The sequence below is a fragment of the Ambystoma mexicanum genome, chromosome 4p (assembly GCF_040938575.1).
Source record: "Ambystoma mexicanum isolate Mex_15411 chromosome 4p, UKY_AmexF1_1, whole genome shotgun sequence".
Taxonomy (NCBI): domain Eukaryota; kingdom Metazoa; phylum Chordata; class Amphibia; order Caudata; family Ambystomatidae; genus Ambystoma; species Ambystoma mexicanum.
Window position 1 is genome coordinate 1,228,897,776 of NC_090927.1, and position 21,952 is coordinate 1,228,919,727.

Here is a 21,952-nt window from a genome sequence, read left to right on the forward strand (position 1 = left end):
GATGATAACAGTGCCAGTGACTGCAGCAATTGTCTGCTGGTAGGGGCAGGTGAGGCCTACCAATAGATCACAGCCCCTATCGGCAGACTTGGAGTTGGCTGGTCCGGATATGTGCTGGTACATGTTGTTACCGGCACCTTATTTCTAGACCGGCCCACTTGTAATGAGGGCGGTCTTGTTATGTTTATTAGCTTGCACAATATTTTCCATGCAAAGTCATTCAAAATGCACATTGTTATTTAAGAAGCATTACATTCAATAATTTCTAACCATTTAACAGCACATGCATGCCTTGTCCACAACTCATGTTGAGTCATTGTCAGCCACAAAAGCCTGCAGGCATGCGTTATAGTAAGAGCATCAAAGGACAAGGGATGCAAGAAGACCTAGGAGTTATGGGTTTGATCTTCCGCACCAGTGATTTTTTTTTTTTTACTATGTTTTTCCCTGTTATTAATTATTAAAATTAGCCAGCTATTTGCCAAGAAAATGAAAGCACCCATAGTATGTTAACACCATGAAATCTATGTATCTTATATTTTGTGTTTGACACTTAATGAGCAGTGGATAATCTTAAATTTGAGGGTATACGTTCTACAAACAGTAGGAATTTAAAACCTGATTAGCTGAGCGGGGCTGACCAATGGTCGTCTAGGCCAACAGTATTTAGGTTGATCCCTCCTAGTTGACCAATGGTGAGACAAGGCTGGCAACTTAATCCCATCAGTGATAAAAATGTGTGCCTCGATTGGTAAAAATGTCCAAATGTGTACCTTCTCTAGATAGCCAGTACTGCTTTCCTTTGATTTTGTGCAACTGTTTACCATCCCATTATTTTAAAGAGAGCATGCAGTATTTATATTGATAAATATTTATTTCCTAACTGTTATTGGTCTGTTCTCTAGTGGAAAGAAGTTTCCATCTATCATATTTTCAAAATGTTTGTAAGCCTTTTTCTTGTAATGTGTGTCCTCTATTTTGTTAGCTTCTTTGAAGCCCTGACAGTGGCAGTAGTGACAACGGAGAGTGTCTCGTCTGCATATCCGTTATAGCAGCAAAGTAAAAGCTTAATTTATTTACTTACTATTGGTGGTGGGCACAATTAGAAGGTATCAGTAGTGGTGTTTTGTATCAGTAGTAATAATACTACCATCAACAATATTACCATATTACCATTAATATCAAAAGGAGAAATATTACTGCTAGCACCAATAGAAGCAGTTTTAGTAACAATATTAATACTAATGGTAATACCATGAAACCTACAACCACTGCTAGTAATAGCAGCTGTGCATTTACCAGTAGTAACATTACCACCAGTAGTACTATCACTATTACCAGTAGAAGTAGTAATATCTATACTGGTGAGATTATTAACGCTACCGCCATTAGTAGAAATATAAAAACTAATAGTGCTTCTCGCTCTGTTACCACTACTACTACTAAACTCTTTATTAAGTACTATCGGTAGCTCTGCTACTACAACTGTTACAGGCAATTGTGCTATTTATATTGTAAGTAGTGTTACAATGCTGTAATTTCCATTCCTAGTAGTAATTGTATGGTTGCTAGAATGCTTGCTTGTAACCTTAATATTACAACTAGTAGCAATACTGGTAGTACTATCACTGGTAGGACATCACTAAAGGCAGTACAACTGCACATCTACTTGTAGTAGTAGTGATAGTAAGACCACTGATTGTAGAGACTGGTGGTTAGTAATGTTAAAGCTACAACGAAAAATAGCAAGACTCCACCAGTACTATTAGCAGCATTATTGGTACTACTAACAGCATCAAAGGTAGCACTACTGGAAATATTTTTGCTACTAGTTATATTACCAATACTATGATTACCACAGCGGTACTAGCAGTAGTACTAATTTCACTACTAACAGCAATACTACTCTTGGCCCTAGTACTGCTAATTGTACCAGCAGAAATACTAAATATATTATAAATGCCACCACTAGAAGTATGTCATACTGGTAGTGCTATTACTGCTGATACTATAATTACTACTATTGGTAGTAGTAAAATTACTGCTACGAAAAGTAGCACTACCACCTCTGCAAGGTGCTATGTTCATTCATCCCCATTTTTGTTCAGGTTTTTTTTTTTGGCCAAAAATGTTTTGCTGAATGAAATCCTCAAATTGTTTGTTATATGGGGGCTGGGGGTCCCCTGCCAATCCCCTCTCCCTTTATTCCCTATACACCACCCACGCTACCTCTTATATGCCCTCCCCATATTTTTCTATGTTTTTTTTTCAGCAAAACATTTTTTGGCAAAAAATGCAGCGAAAAGTAAACGGGCACTGAATGAATGTCATGTCCTCTGGAACTACTACTTTTGATGGATTAATTGGTTAGTGATCTTTTTGGTCGAGGTAAGTCAGAATCAGAAGACGGACAACTCATTGTGGTTTAAACTCAATAGTTTTATTTCAGTCCCCAAACCCTGTACTAGTGCTACCAGTCTAGTCCCTATGCTAAGAAAAAGAAATAGTTTGTAGTGCATGTCAGGATGTCATACAAAATAGTTTGTCTGCCATCTAGATACCTATCCCTAGACTGTTTCAGGATTAGACATGGACTGCTTGCCTTAAATGAGATTCTAATATTATCACCAGAAAATGTCTCTGGGACATTAGCCTGATCCGCAGTTCTAGCATAAATGTACAGTAAGTCTTCTTGACCGATAAACAATGGAGTAGTGAATGTCTCTTGACCTCCTGTCCTGCTGTTCAGTTCCAGTCCTGTACAAAGCAAAGTCCTCTGAAATATCCATGTATATCCGGGCCTTGTCTGGCTTGGTTCAGAAACCTTTTGGCTCCTAGCCCTCCCTGGTGTCTTGGGTTGCACACCCCTTCTTAGTGTTGATCTGATGGTGGCCTACTCTGGGCCAGATGGATGCTCTCCCCACCTAGGGGTCTCAGTTTTCTCACACCCCCTCAAGGGGTATCTGGTCTCTCGGCCTGTCTTGGGTCATTTGGTCTCTCAGCCCCTCTTGGGCTCTTTGCCTTCTCTCCCTTGCTTGGAGTGCATGGGGGGTCTCACCATATTTTGGGCTATCTGGTGCCTCAGTGCCATTTGGGCCATTTGTCTTCTCATCCTGGCTTGGGGTCTATGGATTCTCACCCATTTCAGGCTGCCTTGATGCCTCAGCCCCTTCAGATGTGCTACAGTGTTGTTGTTTAGAGGAACAGACACTGTATTAATCTTACCAACAGAGAGACCGGAACCGCCTACTTTACAACAAAAGGCTAACACTTCTCCTAACAAACAGAAATTCTTGTTTCAACACTGTAACATGACTTGTTAAATAACTAATCTGCTAAGAATTAAATAAGAATAACGCTACTGGCAGTTTAGTTGTTTAAAACGTAACATTCAGGTTTGAGGCCATTGATGTAAACCACTATAGTTATGAGGGAAAAACTATTTCACCAGTTTAGAAACACAATACTGTGTACAGTTAATGGAAAAACAATTCCTTAGCATTATGGAGGATACATTGTGTGTAATACCATAATCAGAATGTCAGAGCAACAAACACATGTGTTTGCCTTTGTCATACTTTGGTAACAACACAGCGGTCAATCAGACTAATTTGTTTGTTGCAATTTACTATTTTAGCATGCGGTTTTGATAAAGCAACGCTTTCAGCACTATTAAACTTCTATCTTAACATGTTTGCTACAAAAGATACTAGCTGCCTCTTGCAACACAGCAGAATGTCCAGTGCCTCAGCGCCATAAACCTGCACCCAACCTAGAATCTAGAACCCATCAAGGCCTACTGTTCCCTGCAAGAGATTGCAAGAAAAGAGGGATACGTAGGTGCACTACCAAGTGTTGCATCTAAGGTAAGTATTCTAAATATGTATTAATTTAGATATTCTTTTTAGGTGCGGGGGAGGAGAAGTGATCCTGGAACAGAATCACTATTACGTGTAAGTAGAGAGAAAAACGAGGATCCAAAGGTAGGAGCCCTCTCGTCCCCTGCACTCTGTTCATAAATGTCAAGTGTTTTCAGCATAATGTATACATTGTATTCAAATTAAATAAATGATGAACAAAATCACTTGTATGTTTCGTAAAAAGCAACCCAAATAGGTTTTAATTAGTAGACAAAGAAAAGTTCACAATTAGATTTTGAACCGAAAGAGAGCCAAGATAACTGTCCAAAAAATGATAGGAAATGGTGGTCCATGTATACAATTGAGTAATGGCTGACGCGTTCGGGAAGACTATCCATTCTTCTTGAGCCAGGCAGGTATTAACTGTGAAAAATAAATGAATAGATGGAGTGTTACAGTCCTTTCAACTGTGGTCCCATTAACTTCATGTACATATAATCGATTTGCCCAAATCTGCTAAATTATAGCATAGCATAAATGAGTGAACAAGCAAAAATCAATCAAACACATTTTTTTGGTTTAAAAGGTCATCACGGCTGTTAGACTAGTTTATCCTGATTGTGGGGACCGCCACCGTGGTCACTGCGCGATGGCTTGCTCTATATCAGTCCCAAAAGTGAAACAATCCCAAAAGTGAAACCATCCCATATCGAGTGTGCTAAACAGATAAATAGCATCAACAGTGCGTAATAGGAATACCTTAAGTATGAGGTAGTAAAGAACTGTGTCGTCAACAAAAGAGGTTGACAAAGGTGTGTTCCAAATTTTTACACAACTCTTAAGGTAAAGGCTCCTATCTTGAATGCTCAGTGCCTAAAATAAAAAATAAATAATATAGGGTATGATGGTAACCCACGTTATAAACGTACCTGCAATAGAATACATATTTCTAATGCGGAGATAATAACTTTTAGAATGCTAATGAAAGGATTCTGCATGAAGCTAGAGTGAATATGCATTCATGCCAAGATATAAGATATACGAGGGCAAAGTACAAATGTGCTTGTACTAGTTGATGACTGCAAGAATTACAAGAAATAATGGCTTACTGCCCAGGTCAATCGATCTGGAGGTCTGGAACGTGTGTATCCTACATTCTTAGCGGGTGACTTGGAATAACAGGCACTGTTTGTTCAGAAAGGGATTCGATATTCTGTAAGAAGCACAAGTCAAAATAGTGCCGTTTAAACTAAGATGCTCCCAAGAAAGCTATGTAGTTATCAGTGACTCTGGATGCTAACATCCAAGCAGAGATAGTGGGCTCCTGCAAGAGATTGGCCAATCCAAATAATGCACGACTGGAGGACCTCATTGACATTATTCACTCCATGATCCATCAAACATGGACTTCAGTTACCAAGATAGACTGGCTACAGACTGACTGGCAATGGGAAGAGACAGCACAGAGATGTATGTTCTCAGACGAGTGATCCCTTACTATTAGGGAAAATTTACTAGGGAACTAGAAATACTGACCTACCATTGAACAACTTTCTAGGGAAGGAAAGTACCACCAAGAGAACCCCTGTGGGCCAGGCTGTGTGAGGGAAGAACTAGAGAACTTTCCCAGGATGCTATAGCTAATACCAAACTTCAAAATGTTCTCCAGAAGGGACATCCTACAAAAATATTTCTTATTACTCTTGACATCCAGACTTTGGTGACTGATGTACAGGTACATTAAGTGATCAACCTTGGAGGCAGGAGGAGATGAGGAAGTTTGGGTGGGAGTTTCCCTATGCCTTACTTTGTCTGAAATGTGCACTTTAGATCACATTTTCTTCCCTTTCCTCTCATTACCTTTCTGTTATAAACCTTTTAATTAAAGACCCTTTGAATTTAAATTTTGCTACGGGCCTCATGGCAGCCACAGGATGCTTCTTGCTCCGGTGTCTCCAACAAGACTTAACACGCTTAAAGTGTGGCATACTTCTTAGTCATCTTTTTCACTCTACTACAATATGGTCTGTATAGCTCTGACATCCCTGGTTCTACCTCCATCTCTCTTGCTTCCCTAAATGCTATAACAACCACTCTCAGTAACACAGTCTAGTGGTTTTTGCCTCCTTTTATGTGTTGGCTTCGGCCTTAGGTCTTCTAATGAGCATTGGGATTGATGCGTTTGTTTCACCATTCACCCACAGTTGTGTAATTGATGGGACCTAACGGGTTCCACCTCATCCCCTTGTGCATGTCAATATTTCCTACTTATGTTCAGGTGCTGTGACATAATATCTCAATTCGGCTCATGTGGTCAGAGGGCTCAAATTACCTGTCCACTGCCTTGAATCAGACACCAGTGTTATGGGGGCTGTGCTGCTGTGTGTTCAGGATGCAGAAGCTGTCAGGAAGGACTTTCGTTTGTCCTTTTTTCATGGTACGTATGTGCTTTTTGTGTTCCTTCCATCACCCATGCATTCTTCTCTTCGTGCTTCAATCCAAAATCTGCTTTTAGCTCGTGAACCAGAGAATCTCCCTCTGCTTCTGGACTTGGAAATGTGGCCAGGAATAAAGGTCAGAGTCCTTGCAGGTATTGTGTGAACGGCAACCTCATCCTGAGGTTGACATTTGCAGGTTTCCTGACCCTCTTTCCCCCACCCTCCCCAAATATTTTTCCACACATATGGTGGCAGTCTTGGGATCATTCCTTCCTTTCGAATGACCTATATTTCTCGTTATGACTTAATGTAGACCTTTCCTTGACATGGTCAGTATGCGGCACATGGCACTCTGCAGTAGCCCTCATATGCAAACTCTAGAAGGTGTATCACATAGAACATGGATTCTATGTCCCCCAGAGTTTCCCAGTCATCTCACTAAAGATGGTTTTCATCACAGCAGCCATCTTGGAACTGTAGACATATTACAAAGAAATGAGGAATGTAATGCTGCCACTATCTGCAATCCGGAACTCCAGAAAGAGCAGGCTTGCAGAATTGACTAACGGAAATTATTCAAGAAATCTAGCACCCAACCCCAAGAACCTGCTTTATACCATCACAGGATGCTGCCAACAAGATCCACCACCATGTTGACCTGGGTTAATAGCACACCAGAACCAGGTGAAAGACTGGGTCAAGTATATTTCATGTGCAATGCAACGATTAGACTTTGTCCCATATTTAAAACATGCTTTTATCTACATTGTAGCTCGTACCTGAGACACGGCGGATAGAATGTTGGTTGCAGGACCTTTTTGCTCACCATTGAAATCAGAAATGCCAAAGTTACTCGGATCAGGGCGAGCATTGATTTTTGCCAGATGAAAATATTGCTTAAGAGAAATGACAAACATTATCACAAACCTGATTGATATATTTCTGTAAACCTATTTTAGGAGCTGGCTTTTCAGGACTGTTTGAGTGTCATCCTGTGTCAATAATTATACAACAGGTGCGGCTGAGCAAAATGGCTGAAAAAGAAACAATCCCGTACTTTCTGGAAAATAGTTAATGGGATAAATACATGCCCAAATGATGCAGAACAAGAATCGTGTTGGGTGGAATTCTTGAAAATGAATGTGGCCAACCTACAATTACTCCGAGACTAGCTTTTAATTATGACACATTACAATCTTGGTGTGGTTCCTTTTTGATGTTGATATTGGAATTAAATAATTATGAAAAGATCAGGTTCCAGAGCCATGGGACCTGATAGACTTCCAAACTTTGCATTAAAAGGGTGGTAACAAGGGATTATAATATGTGGGCCTACGTTTTTGAGGTGGGGGGGTGAATTCAATAATAGACAGATTGAGTTATTCTACCCAGTTCTTGGAGAAAGAGCCACATAATACTAATCTTCAGAGAAGGTGATGGGACTAATCCGAGTAACTACCGCACAAAGCCCTTCTGAGCTGAGCAGCTAAAATCTTTGCTTCCATTTTATCAGTTAATTCAAATAAATGGTTTATGGAAATAAATAAACCTTGCACACTGGCTTTAGACTACAAATATATACTTAATGGATTTATTGTTTAAGCTCCTGCAACAGCAGACCCTTCAAGTAAACAACGCTCCTCTTATGCAGCATAGGTCAACTTGTCCCTAGCCTGTCATTGTGTTGATCAACATCGGCTATGCAATTAACTGTGGACATGGGCCATTCCTGAGGGCTTCTTAACATGATGTTGGGACTTTGCCTAAATACCTCAATATATATCAGGCTTGACACTAGTGGTGCTTTTAAGTAAAGACATTCCAACATATACAAGTCTATGTCAGGGCTGTTTCCTGGCTCCAGGTCTGTTTAACCTGAATACATCTGATTTGCCATTAGTAACAGAAAGTACCAATAGCTTTCCCCCAAAATGTGGACATCTAAAAATGTCATCCTCCTATTTGTGTACGGCTTAATGATGTTTGACAAGCAAGTAGGCTAACAGCGGGCCCTCTCTGGACTGGAAATATATATTAAACTAAATAACTTACAAACTAATTCAACAAAGTCTGTAAATCATTACTTGGTTTGTAGACTGAGGGGGTTGGGTTTGGGGAACCTATCCACTTTATCGCACCTGATTTATTTGGGATTTCCTGTTTATGAAAAAAGACACCATAATAAGAAAAAAACGCTTATCTCATTGTTTGCTCAAATGCAAAAAATGAAAGCAAATATTGCAGATTTACGCACATACCATTTAATAAAATTCTACACTACCTGATGAGCAGATCCTAGGACAGATACAAGTGTGGATCCAAAACAAATCTACCTTTGGCCTAGCCCCGCGTGGGCGACCATTTGTTAGTTCCTACCAAATCTACCTGGGCTGAGGTGTAGATCACTATGCCCCCCTGCTCCCCTATCTCAGGGCAAGTGTGCACTTTGTGTGTCCATAGCATAGTAACTTAGGAGTAACAAACATAAGCTATTATCATAACTATAAGAATAGACACAGACACAAATAAAAACACACAAGTCAGTTTCAATTATAACAATAGAATACATTTATTCATGCACAGCAAATGCATTATGCAAACACCACTATAATGCAAATCTCGAATTTGCACCTTTTATGCTCTGGGTGCAAATCAACAATGCAATGCATTAACTATAAGCCTTACAGGCTTCTAATGCAAGCAATCTAATAGCAACTCCAATCCATACCACACTTCACTCTCTCTAAGACAATCCCTTTCTGATTACCCCATCTATCATGTCAGCCAAAGCTCTGTTTGAGTGTGTGTTCTAATTCCCAATGCAATCAATTAGGCAGCACCGTACTGTGCTTATCGTGCACATCCTGTTTTTGGCTGTCTGAAACTCTGGTGATTTATGAGCCTTTTGTGGTGAGGTCTCCTGGGAAGTGGTGGTATGTGTATGAGTGTGATAGCTTTAATCATTTTGAGGATTTTCAGCTATATTGCACATGTCAGTAGAGCCTGTGTAAATGGCTATGGACTCATAGGTTCGCTTAAGAGCCTACAAATGGCTATGGACGTTTTAGTTCATAAAAGTGTTAGTTTTGGGGATTTTACTTACTATGAGCAACATGGTTTTGTATTCAAATGTGCACAATGCAAATGTTTTCAATGCGGTTTATGTATTGTTTACAGCATATGGTTGCAGCATTCTATGATTTTGGAATGCATGTTATGATGAATCTGACTCAGATAGGTTGGAGAGAGTCAGTGAGTGTTGGTTATTGGGTGGACTCACATTCAGCATGGAAGTGTTGCAGTGTGAAATGCATGGTTTGAATTGTTTGGGTAATTTCAGTGGGGGATATAGTTTTCCTTACATTGTTTTGGTTTGGTTTGGGTAGTTATCTGTTGTGGTAAAAGTTGAACACCCATGCAATTGTTCTAGAGTGAGGTAGCAACTTGACTCTTTCAATTAAGGCTGTTAGGATTTTCTAATTTCATGTGAGGGGATTGGTCTGGTTATAGGGATTACCTGATTCCAGTAAAGGTTGAACAGCAATGAGGTTGTTCTGTGAGGGAGGTAGCGCCTCCTCTAGGTTTTTTTTTTTTTATCCTTCTCATCACATTGGACAGTAGGTAGCTGGTGGTAAAGGGGTAGCTGGGGACGCCTGGTAATGACCCATCGGTGTTGAGTGTGGTAAGTCCTGAGATGATGAGTAAATTGTTTTCTATGTTACTTGTGGTATTTATTGTGGATTTCGTTGTATCCATGGTTCAGCAGCTTGTTTTGGGTTAGGATGTTTTCCTTGCTATAAGACCGTTTAGTTTTTACCAGTCATTGATGTTGGCATTGGGAGTGCGTGGCCACCACTCCCAGTGTGTTTGGAAGGCTTGTACATCCTGGTCTGGTGTAATGAGTATGGTATTAAGACCATGGGTGTTTGTGATCTCAGTGATGTTGTATGTTTCCAAGTGAGGTTGTGATTGTCTTTTTGGAGGCTTTGAGGTCTCAGTTCTCTAGAGTGGCAGTCTAGAGGCCTGCTGGGGTTCCAGGGTGGCAGCCTGGACACCCGCGTTGTTGTAGGCGGGGGCAGGTGGTAGGAGGTGTAGCAGTCTTGTGGTTGTTCAGGAATGTAGGTGAAGTAGCCCAGTTTAAGGGTTGGCCAGGTCCTGGGGTGAGAGCCCAGTTGCTTGTTTGTGGCAGGAACAGGCAGATGGATGACAGTATTTTTGTTATTGGTACATGGAATGTAGTTTGTCATGGTGTGATGTTTTGATGGTTGGGTTTGGCCGTGGAAGTGTCTGTCTGCCAGTTAAGTGTTACGTATGCGTATATCTTGGAAGGTGATAGTTGTGTTGTTCTGGTATGTGACTTGTTCTGTGCATGTATGGTTTAGTAAAGGAGGGGGGGTGTTGTATTGTGCCTGTCTGAGGTGAGGTAGCTTGAGATGTCATGTGGAATGTTTATGTGTGGATGATGGAATATTCTGAGTCAGTGTTCTGTGTAGAGGCGGTTACAGCTGGCTGGCCCTGGGTGATGGGAGCCGGTGTTGTCACAGCTTATGTCCTTTATGTCTTCATGTGAATATGTAACTAAGAACTTGGAAATAAACTTACCTGAAGAAATCTTAAAGAGCCTGGAACCTGCTTTTTAACATACATAATACATAACAACATATTTCTACATGCGTCTACATGTCTCTACAGATATAACATGTGTCTCTACATGGCACTTCAAATATAACAGGCCTCATTCTATAGCAAATACAAATGCATACAAAAGTGACAGAATAATGTGGATAGTCTAATATCTCTACTAATCAGAATGATGGATAACTAATCCATAAATGGGTAAAGATTCTCTAATGATAACAAACCAGGCTTCTCCATACTATCTGGTTTCACACAAGGGGCCTTGCACAAAAATAATTTAGGCCTACCAGATTCTGTACCAGTAGCACTTATTCGAAATGAATTAGGCATCCAATCATGGGTGTATATATAGTAAATTGTAACAAGCTAAAAAAAAAAATCACAAAATTCAAATCCGGCAACATATTCTCTGTATCTGGATTTAAATTTAATTTGTAGCAAAAACACTCCAAACCCATTATTTTATTTATCCAAGATTGTGAATTGATCTTATCAATTCTAGACAGCAATAATCAAGCTTTATTGGAAAATCCATAAAAGGTTAAAAATACATTAACAGCATATCATTGGGAGGCCACTAGGAGGCACAGGCAAGATGGCTGCTTGAGCTGTGAGCTCCATCCCCAGCCCTGGAGTTATGTTGGAGATATGATGGAAAAACAGCTCCTGCATTCCTAAAAGTTTAACCCCACATGCATGTGAGGCTGTGGGAACGTGGCGGAGCTTCATGGCCCCAAGGAACTCAGGAGTTGATCCCCCCCCGGCCGAGGCGGACTTGAGCGGAGCTGGGCCCACTAGTCCGACGTGGCGCTGTCGAGGCCACTTGCGGGAGGAGGAGCCGAACGCTGTTGCCGGAAAGGGACGTGGACTGGACCTTGTTGGCGCTGTCCCCTTCTGTGAAGGTGGAGGAGAGTACGTGGCCCTGGGTGTAAAGAGGGGTGGGGTGAGTGTGACCCATCCCCCCTCTCCTCCATCTGGAAGGTTGGGCCCGACGGGCTCTGTGTGGGAGACGGCTGGACCTGTTGGCCGTGTTTGGACCAGAGGGATGGACCACAGGGGGACCCACAAGACTCCCAGCAGTTGTGAAGGGTGGGGAACCTCCAGCCGTGGCCAAGTGGAGGAGGCGTCAACCTGCTGTGTAGACGTGACGGGCAAGCGGCAGCTGGATCATCGCAGACCTGGCCTCCTTCGTTGCTGGAGGCTGGGGTGATGAACCTGATTGTAACGACAAGGGCTTCAAGGAAGATGCTGATGAGCCGGGGTGGTGAAGGCACCCGTGGCATGCCTAGCACACAATAAACATATGGCAAGCATCCGCGCATGCTCAGTATTTGCTTGATGAACTTAGAGAGGGGATGGTGATCCCCTGTACAGCACTATAAGGGCTATCAAACTGATGTTGAAGCCTTGAGGAGACCAAAGTGACGCCTGCTTTATTGGGGGGAGCATCACACTTACACTTCAGAGCCTTCAGGAAGAGGAGGCATAGAGCACGTGGAACCCGGACCAGGTGGTGGTCTCGTGTTGGGGCTCCATAGGGTGAGCGGACCTGGGCCGCACCGGCAGCGGTCTGGAATGGAGGGGCACTTTGGAAGAAGCAACACATGGGGCAAGCCGCAGCAAAGTGGCCAACCATATAAGCGGAGGAGCAGGCTTCGGAGGATGGTGAGTCTCCCACCCCAACACCACATAGGCACTCCCCAATTTAGGGAGAAAGCAAAGACTAGTAAGGTCCCCATAACAAGGAGGAGCGTGCTCCTAGGTCCCAGAATCTGTGTGGACTGTTGGTTACATATTCTGACACTACACAGCCAAAACCTCACTGGGGCCTGTCTCTGGGACACGCCAGTGGCAGTAAGGAACATTGAGGAAACGGTGTCCAGGGCTGCACTGGTGGAGGGGCCTACCCAGGGACTTCATTTGCCATATCTGAGCCACGGGGCTACTGTCACCCTGGCTCCTCCCTCCACCCCCTGTGTGACTTGGGGTTTGGCCTCTGGGAGGGGTACTGCGCTGGGGTGGCCGCGCCTCGCTGACTGGCCCAAACCCGGAAAGGACTCCTGTGGACTGTTGTGGTCACACCCAGGGTCGGATCCTTTCTTTCCCAATAATCCCTTGAGGCACAGGAGGAGGTTACTTGTGGTAACATTGTTACCGGACTGGCAAACTACGAGTTCTGCTCGCAGGTGCCTTCCCGCCTGCCAGGTCTGACCTGGCGGGCATGCCGGCACCCACGAGCAGAGCATGCCGGATGCACCGGCACCATTCACGAATGGTGCCGGTGCATGGGAATGGGGAGTAATGCATTACGACGCCTGGCAATGGGGAAATACAGGGTCCGCCAGGGTTGTAATAGCCCTGTAGTTCCCCATTGCCAGGTACCGAAATGCATTACTCCCCAACTGCCAAACTTTTATTGAGGTGTATGCTAATCTGGAAGAATTATTTTGAGAGGCTATAACTAAAAGGGTAACTAGAGTACTGGAAAATATGTGAACATGGTGATGAAAATATTTAAGATGATAAGTGAGCGCTATTTATTAAATTCTCCTTGAAAGGATGAAAAGCTGAATACTTTGCCAGGACTGATAATGGAAACACTTGCATTGCAACACACAGATCTCTAGGAGATGCATTTACTCAGAGCTGTCTTTCCAGATATTCTAGGTCTGCTTTTAAGAGATTGCTAATGTAGCCTATACTTGCAAATTTCTACCACTGTATGTTAGACATCTTACACTCCACATTGGATTTATGTTCTCACGTTACCACTGACCCTACATAAGATCTAGCAGAAAATATTCTGCCCAGTTAGATGCCATCATTTTCGCCATGGGAGGCGAAAATCTCCCTCCTCTCTCCTCCATGATAATTGGGAAATTATGGGAGTCTGAATTGGGTTTATTCTACCCAGGTATGGCCCTGCAAAAATTCAACACTGCTCTTTGGTATCATCCTATAACAGAATACAAAAATATTTTTTCTTACGCTTGATTTTCCATGCCTCTGACTTGTTTAATTTCCATAGTGGTGACAGTGTTTCTCCATTTATGACGGATGCTATCTTTACCTCTCTGTTCAAAAGCATTTGTTTGCGCGTCTTTTTTAAATAAATCCATAAAATGGTAAATATAAAAATTTATATTGGCAGCCATTTCTTTGTTCAAATTTGGACACTTCATCAACGGGTAAAAACATTCACGGTCTTGAAATTCCCTATGTGTTTTCTGGCTTTGCAAGAAATCCCAAATGGATGATCACAATCGGAGAATAAAGAAACACAGTGCATGTGCTTAAGCTTGCAGATCTATTTGATAGTGCGAAAATAAAATACAGCAAACGAAAATGCACATTTCAACGCAATTATTTGTGGGGGTAGATCCCCTGCAACCCCCCAATACCCCTCTCACATTATTTATTACACTAACCCCCCAACATATAATTGCGTTGAAATGTGCAGTAAAATATTCAGCATTGCCGTCTGCAGTATTTTCAGCTGCACACGAATGGTCTGGTATCTAAGCTTGATTTCAGGTTTAAAACCAGTGGCGCTTAGCTTGATTTATCCTAAGAGTCTCATAATGATTGATTTTGCAACATTGGCAATTACCATTAATATGTTTGTCTGTGTGCAGATCTCGACATGAAGAAACCCACCATAATGCCTGGATCTCCCATAAAGGCAAAAACTGATGATCCTGAAGTTCAGAAAGCAGCCACGTTTGCCATTTATGAATTCAACAACCGAACAAATGATATGTTCCTGTTCAAGATTTCGGGCATAAGGAAAGCCATGATACAGGTGAGAGTAAGAATGATTTGGGATTTATACACCTCAAAATACCCCCTGTTGTCCTTCAGACTTATTGCACCTTATTTGAGCTTTCCTAAAGCGTTGCAATGCTTCTATATAGGAGGACCCTAATCTGGGGGTTTCATAGTGCTGTGCCTAATTCTAATTCAACCTTTCACAGTGGGGGACACGCACCATACTTTTCTGGTAGCCCCACTCTCTTATTTTTTCTGCTTTCTGATAGATGCATGGTATGTTGAATCCAGAGTACAAAGGAGGGTTGCACAAGACTCCGGAGAATTCTGCTCCGTACGCGTGACTTTACTGGTCTATAATACTTTGGGTCTCAGTGGGAATATGAACTCTTCATAAGAACTAAAATGGAATACTGCGGAAAAATGAGATGTAAATTTCAATTTTTTATAAAACACAGCCAGCCTGTCTGGTCCTTGTGACTCCATGTGTTAGTTGACGGGAATGCAGACCTGCCAGCGTTACTCTACGTTTAAGCGCTTCTGGGGATTATCTTTTTTTTTTTTTTTTTTTTTTTTAGATATAGCCGCATTAGTAAATCTGAGCAAACCTAAGCGAATGGCTTGGTAGGTCCAGGGTACTGTAAACTGCAAGGAAGTATATATTTGTTGTTAACTAAAATGTCAGTTGACAACATTTCACACTGGTATTTGTGGGATGTTTGGTTGTGGTTGAATGCTCTTTGTAGGAGTTTCTATGTGCAGCACTTTCCTCCCCTCCCCTCTGTTGTTCTCAGGAAGGGATCACAGGACAGGTGCAGGGCTCTCTTAGTGATGATCAGGAGAGGGACTGTAGTACCTTACCTGGCGTACACATTCGGAGCTGTTGCAGCCCTACCAAATGGAATGGAAAAATGTGCACCCACTATCTTTTCAGGGCATGGATAGGAAAACCACGGTTCCATAAACCAATAGCTTGCTACAGGTAAATGTGTATCGGTGCAACTGTGCACCTACCAAATACTATCCTTTAGCTGTATGTAGTTCTGAACCCACTTTCCCTATTCTTACATCTTCCCAATTGAAAGTGCATGGCAACCCTAACTTGAAGTGGGATCAAGAGCTAAATATGAGTGAGGCTCTGAAAATGCTTTTCGCATTAAAGACCACTGTGACACAGCTACAGTCCATATATTAAAATGTAGCTAAGTCTCTGCTCTCTGGGCTCGGCCAAGAGGATAAGAGGCATGTACAATTAGGAACAGTTTTCCTTGTGTCCACATCTGTTGTTTTCCTCTGCCTTGCTCTATCATTAATTGGCATCTGTTTGAGCCTGTGTAGACCTTTCAGTTCTCTGCTCTGTTCTGTTTTGCAACTCACGATTTTTAATTGTGCATTGCAGCTATTGCTATTAATGTGTGCTGTACTATTTTTTTTTCTCAGTTCATCTTTCAATTTGAACTACTTAATTGCTTTCGCTCTGTCAGAATTTGCGGATTCATTCACGAAATTGTGTTTTTTCCTGTAAATATATATATATATATATATATATGTCTTTACCTTTAGCTGCTATCCACCATATATCGTGTACACAAGACTCAAGTCAAGGGTACACGCCGGTTGATGGAGTCCCCCCACTTTTTCACAGGGCACCTTGATATGCTAATTTCTGGTGACGCCACATTCAATTGATATATTAATGGTACCACATTTTCTTGTATAGTACTTGACGCCTGGGTGTATGTAACTTTGCAGTATTCTACTTCACTAATCCCAATTGGTGGTGTGACCCTGAGACCGAGAACTCTGGTGGATGTAGCCCCTCCCCCCCGACTTGAAGGCTCAATGGTCTTGTTTCCTCACTCTTGGTCTGAGGAATAGAAGTGCTAGCAGTAACACTCCTGTTTATCTGCGACCTGGAGCGTTACACTTTAAAATTGAAGACCCCCACACTATCCTTTTTTCCTTCTTAATTTTCCTTGGCTTATTGGGAATTACCTGGGGCTAACCCTCTAGTTTGACTTCTTCCGGATTCATGCAGAGAGATTTGGACTGACACATAGTTTGACTTTTTTCTGTTCCTTGATGGTACGACTTTGTTACATCACCAGGCTTTTTTTCGTGTTTTTTGCTGAATATTTTCGGCTGAAAAAACCTGTCAAAAAATATGGGGGATGAGTAAGGGGCTATAAGGGGTATAGGTGTCAGAAATAGGGACTAGACACAAGCGAAGGAAGGGTTTGGGGGGGAACCCCCAAATATAAGAAAAAAATTATTTTTATGATTTTTTTCAGCCGATAACTGTTCGTTTGTGCTTAAAAAAACAGCTTGCTAATTGAGATTTAAGCCATCCCTTGGATCTTCTTTGCTAGACATAGCATTTGAGAGTTACCCAGTCAAATGTAAATTTGAAGAATGGGAAATGTTTGTTTTAATCATGGCCAAGGTTGGATAGGCTGTCACCTCCAGCTACTTGGTCATCAAGTCCAGCTTGGGAGCGTGCACCATATCTTTCTTAGCTGACCCACCCAGGTAAGGGAATGTTTTGTCTAAAGTTAAACATTCACCCTATCGCATCGCCCAATGTAAAGTGGCTTCCCAGCTCCTCAAATAAATGCCTCTATTGCAATACTCCTGATGAAACAGATGCAAATGTTGCTGGCCTGCCCACTGTATCGTAAAGCTAGGAAAAGGTTTATTTTAACTTCTCCTTGCCCGACCATAGCAGTTTCAAATGATCTGGATCCCCCATGGCATTGTAGAACAAATGTCCTTAATCTGTCAAATTTATGAGATATGACAACCATTTATGTATTATGAAGTATTTCTATGTCTCTGTCATCCGCATGTTTTTATTGTGATATGTTTTATGACCCAATGCAGTGTTTGTTGTGCACTTTTATCTTTATTTTACTTTTATGTGTGAAATGTGCTTTATCGAACATTTGATTATTTCTGAATAATGCTATTGAATAATTGATTCCTCTTTTATTTCAATTGTACAAGCTTTTGCGACTCTTCAACATATATCAAGACTTTTTGCTCTTCAAAATGAAAGCCTCTATCCTGAAACAAATCTTTTAGAATAAGTGTAACTAACTCTTCTCTAACAATCTCCAAGTTAGAAGTGAAGTGTCCCAACAAATGTAATCTGTCCTAATTCAAGCCTATATTTTTAAGCCAACAATTGTCAATGGATTCATAGAAAAATATGTGAATTCTTTTGTTTCAAACTTTATTCTAAGAATGGTTTTATCTTTTTGAATTCAACATCTGATGGTGCTTTGTATGCTCATTTTCAGAGAGGATGTAACTTTTGTCTACAATAGTTATTCAGATTTGCTTTATTGATGTTTGTGTATTGTCAATGTAAACATTAGCAAGATAATTGCAGGCAGGTTGTTGTTTGTTTCTGATTCTGTTTCATGTCCCAGATTAGTATGGTGAGGGTGTTAGATCAGTTATATTTTTTCCTTTAAAAAGAATCAAAAGTTAGAAATGTAGCTATATTCCATGGATAGAACTCATTGCAATGTATCTCTTGGAAATAGTGATACTTACCGTTAAGGTGCAAGACAAAGGGGCTCATTACACGGTAGGGGGTAAACCATGGTGCTATTAGCACCATGGTTGCCGCCGGTGCCATACCGGTACCACCATGGAGGAAAGGGGAATTACCACCCCACTCCATGGCCCTTCCCCATTCCCATTTTTGCCCCATAGGGCATAATGGTAATGGGGAAGGAGCTAATTACGGTACCACAAATTGCGGTACCGTAATTAGCACCAAGTTCCCTTTGCGGGTCCCAACTTTAACGGCTGGTCTACACCAGCCGTTAAGATCGGGTCACGCAAAGAGACATCGTAGTAAGGCGGTAAGGGTTAACGGTCACCGGTACCCTTAACGGAGACCGTTAACCCTTACCGCCTTCCGTGTAATGAGGCCCAAAGTGTACCTACAACAGAACAATCCTGAAATGTCTGTGATGTAAGATACCTTAAGAAAACCAAAGAACACAATTGGCGCTTTTTTGCAATGAAAGCACTTCACCTGTTGCATATACCATTACATTATGAAACTGAGAAGCTGATACCTACAACAAAACCAAGGCTTGAAGAGCTTCTCTACACAGGATGTTTACTTATTACATGCTAATTTAGGACCACAAAAAAGTGATTTCAAGGCACATCACACACATTTCTTTTAAATAAAATAAAGCTGAATTTGGTTAATACATTTTAAGGTTTGTTTCTCATTCCAATTTTTGTGCAGAGCAATAGTTGGTTTCTTCAATATTTCCCTTTAACTTTAGAATTAGTCTACCGGGAAGCTACCTTGTGGTTGCTGTATTTAATCATTATATATCAAGACCACAGGCAAGCATTATGTTTTCTCTTGAGATTCATTCAAAACCCCCAACAACTGACAATGATTTATTTATTTGCATTTGTATAGCGCACTTGCAGCCCGGGGGCATCGAGGCGCTGTTACAAGAATTTGTTGGACTTTTGATTAAGAGGTTAGACAGGTGACCAGAGGTCTCTTAATTACACAAATGGGCCGAGATGGAATGTTTGGGAAATAGCTTGTGACAATGTTCCCATAAAGTAAAACAAAAACACGTCTGATGATCATTCATGCACCAAAAATCCTTGTTGGAGGTGGGTCTCCAGTCCCTGCCCCCAATCCCTTGATTATAAACTTGGTATATCAGGAATGCTTATGCATGTACTCAGAGGGGCAGCTATTTCACTTCACCTCAAAAAGGTGCATGAAAATCTGTCTAACAATATAATATGAAGGCGTTTTTTGACCCTCGCCTTCATCACCTATCCCTAAGAACAGCAGCAGATCATCATGCAGAGTAAATACAATATTTGAAAGTCAAATGGGGATACATTCAAACAGGAATAAACCTTCTTTTAAAGGGAAAATGTACACGCATGTGCTCTCTTTTTCCTAAGCTGATGACACACAATAACTATTCTGTTACCCGTCTTTATTGTGTCAAGTGTGAAATTTGCTCCCATTCTCTAAGGATAACTAAAATGGCGGGTGTGGCCTGCAGCCATATGAGAAAAATGTGAACCTGGTACTGGATCCATCCTCAACAGTTGTAAACCTTTCTAAAATGAGCCCACACAGGTCTTTGAGTCCCTCATATCAGAGAAATCCCCAGAGTGTACAGTTTCCCCTTCGCGGTCCTAAATGGTGTAGTGGTGCTAGAAACGGGATGGGGCTAAAGTTGCTTGGTCTTGCAACATGGCTGCAGCACTATGCATTTCCTGATCTGCAGCAGGACCCACACCATGTACTTTCATTGCATCAAGTGTGAGGTTTGTCTGGGGTTCATGTGAACGGGGGTGGCACTGTTCTAAGCCATGTTTGACGGAGATCGTGGCCATTCTTGGATCAATGAGGGAAATGCATGGGACCTGGTCTTTGTGGGCCTTAAAAAAGGTGAAGTGACACAGAATTTGAAACCATTAAGCACCGTTAGGTGCTCCAGGCATGGATCTGTCTGTGGGCCTGCTGTATTGCAGCCCAAAAGCAGTGCCATTGATATCCACCCTTTACTTCTGTTTGGGGGGTCTCTGAGCTATCTTCTGGGTGCTGGCTGAAAGCCCTTTACCTTGCCCTGGTCCTTGATGTGTCTTAGATGGTACATTTGGGCAATTTTGCAGGGCACATAAATCCATGTTACTTTACTCCCTCCCACTAAGTAAGATGGCTGTCTTCTGGCTCTTTCAACCCCCTCTGGGCCAGTTAACCCACTCCTTGTTCACTGTTTGTGAAAGTTGTGGATACTTCCAGATCTGAACAGTCACAGAAACACATTTTGAACAGCCTGCTGGACTGTCAGACTGACACTGGGGTGTCCAACAGTACCCTCCACCAATTGTCTTCCTGGAAAGCTGTGCACTTGACCAGTGGACCAAGAGTTCTCTCGTGATAATCTGTACCACTAACATGTTCACTTCACTGCTGTGCCCAGTTTATGAGGGAATCCTTCTGCTTGCATTAGGAAGCCCTAGAAAACCAACCATCATAAGCACCTGGAATGCTGCTGTAACAGGAGCCCAGAGTGGAGTGCAGCAAAAGGAGAGCAGAGGGACACAGGCGAGAAGCTGGTATTGTAAGTATTTTTTTATGGGGGTCTCAGATGCTAAATCGGACCTGATGCAGCCTTTCCACGTTTCCTAGTATTGCTTCACGATATCTTTCAAGAGCAATCTCTCCACCTTTAAGTTTTAACCACATCTGTTGTTGCCAGGTAGCTACATATTCATCAGATTGGTGGCGGAGTGAATACCAATGTGAAGGCCCTACAGGAACCAGCAAATAAATAGTCATACACTGTCACAAAGCTGGATGACTTGGATTACATCACACATGACCTTGACCTGGAACTAAATAAGGAAGGCATTGAGAAGCACGCAAAGAAGCAGATAAGGAGGGAATACATAATCCTTAAAAAGCTCTATGGGGTACATGCATTACCATGGATGCACAATGTGCCACAAACGCATTACAAGAAATCTTTCAGCAGTGGATTTATGGATGCCATCATAATATTAATGGAGGGGGAGGTGACTTTTATGGGGGATTTTAATTTTGTTTGGAACGCCATGATCAGCTGACCACAACACTCCTCCATGTACGCACTTCATATAGAACATGAACAATAGATAGGCTTCATGGTCTGTGGTTTATTGACATTTGGAGGGAAATAGAGAGAGAATATGCTGTATGTGCATTTATTTTCTTGCATACACGACGCCTAGTGCATTCATTTATTTCTGAGTGGTCCCCTTAGAGGAATTGGCATTCAATAATCCCCATAATATTTTGAACTATGTACCAGTATCCTAGTGCACACCTTATCAGATCATGGGTTTTCCTCATGGAGCTAATAAAAGGGCTCCATCCTTCACAATGAGGTACTTGCACATATCAATACTTCATTTCTACTCAACTCCCCATATGCTACCAGTGAGTCCAACAACAGGGATGTCTTCAACTCATTACTACACGGAGACAGAATATCTGTGTCTGCAGAAAGAGGTGGGGTATTCTGAATTACAGACCAGGACCTTTTGACCGAGAGTTCGATCAACCCCACAAAACTAAGGCATCAAACATTTAGGGGACAGTTGGACTGGCTTTGAAAAACTACACAGTCACCAAATGTTCTATTAAAAGCTGAACTAAGCAGATCAATTAGTGGTGTCAAGAATGAGAGATTTGAG

The 21,952-nt window shown here is 41.9% G+C and overlaps 1 protein-coding gene across 1 annotated transcript in view; it reads left to right on the forward strand.

Moving 5' to 3' along the window:
* The window catches only part of CST7 (cystatin F), a 103,333-nt gene that overhangs the window by 20,531 nt on the left and 60,850 nt on the right, over positions 1-21,952 (forward strand). The window contains exon 2 of the mRNA XM_069605027.1: positions 14,572-14,738. Within this exon, the coding sequence (XP_069461128.1) occupies positions 14,572-14,738 (167 nt within the window). The remainder of the gene's footprint in view (positions 1-14,571; positions 14,739-21,952) is intronic.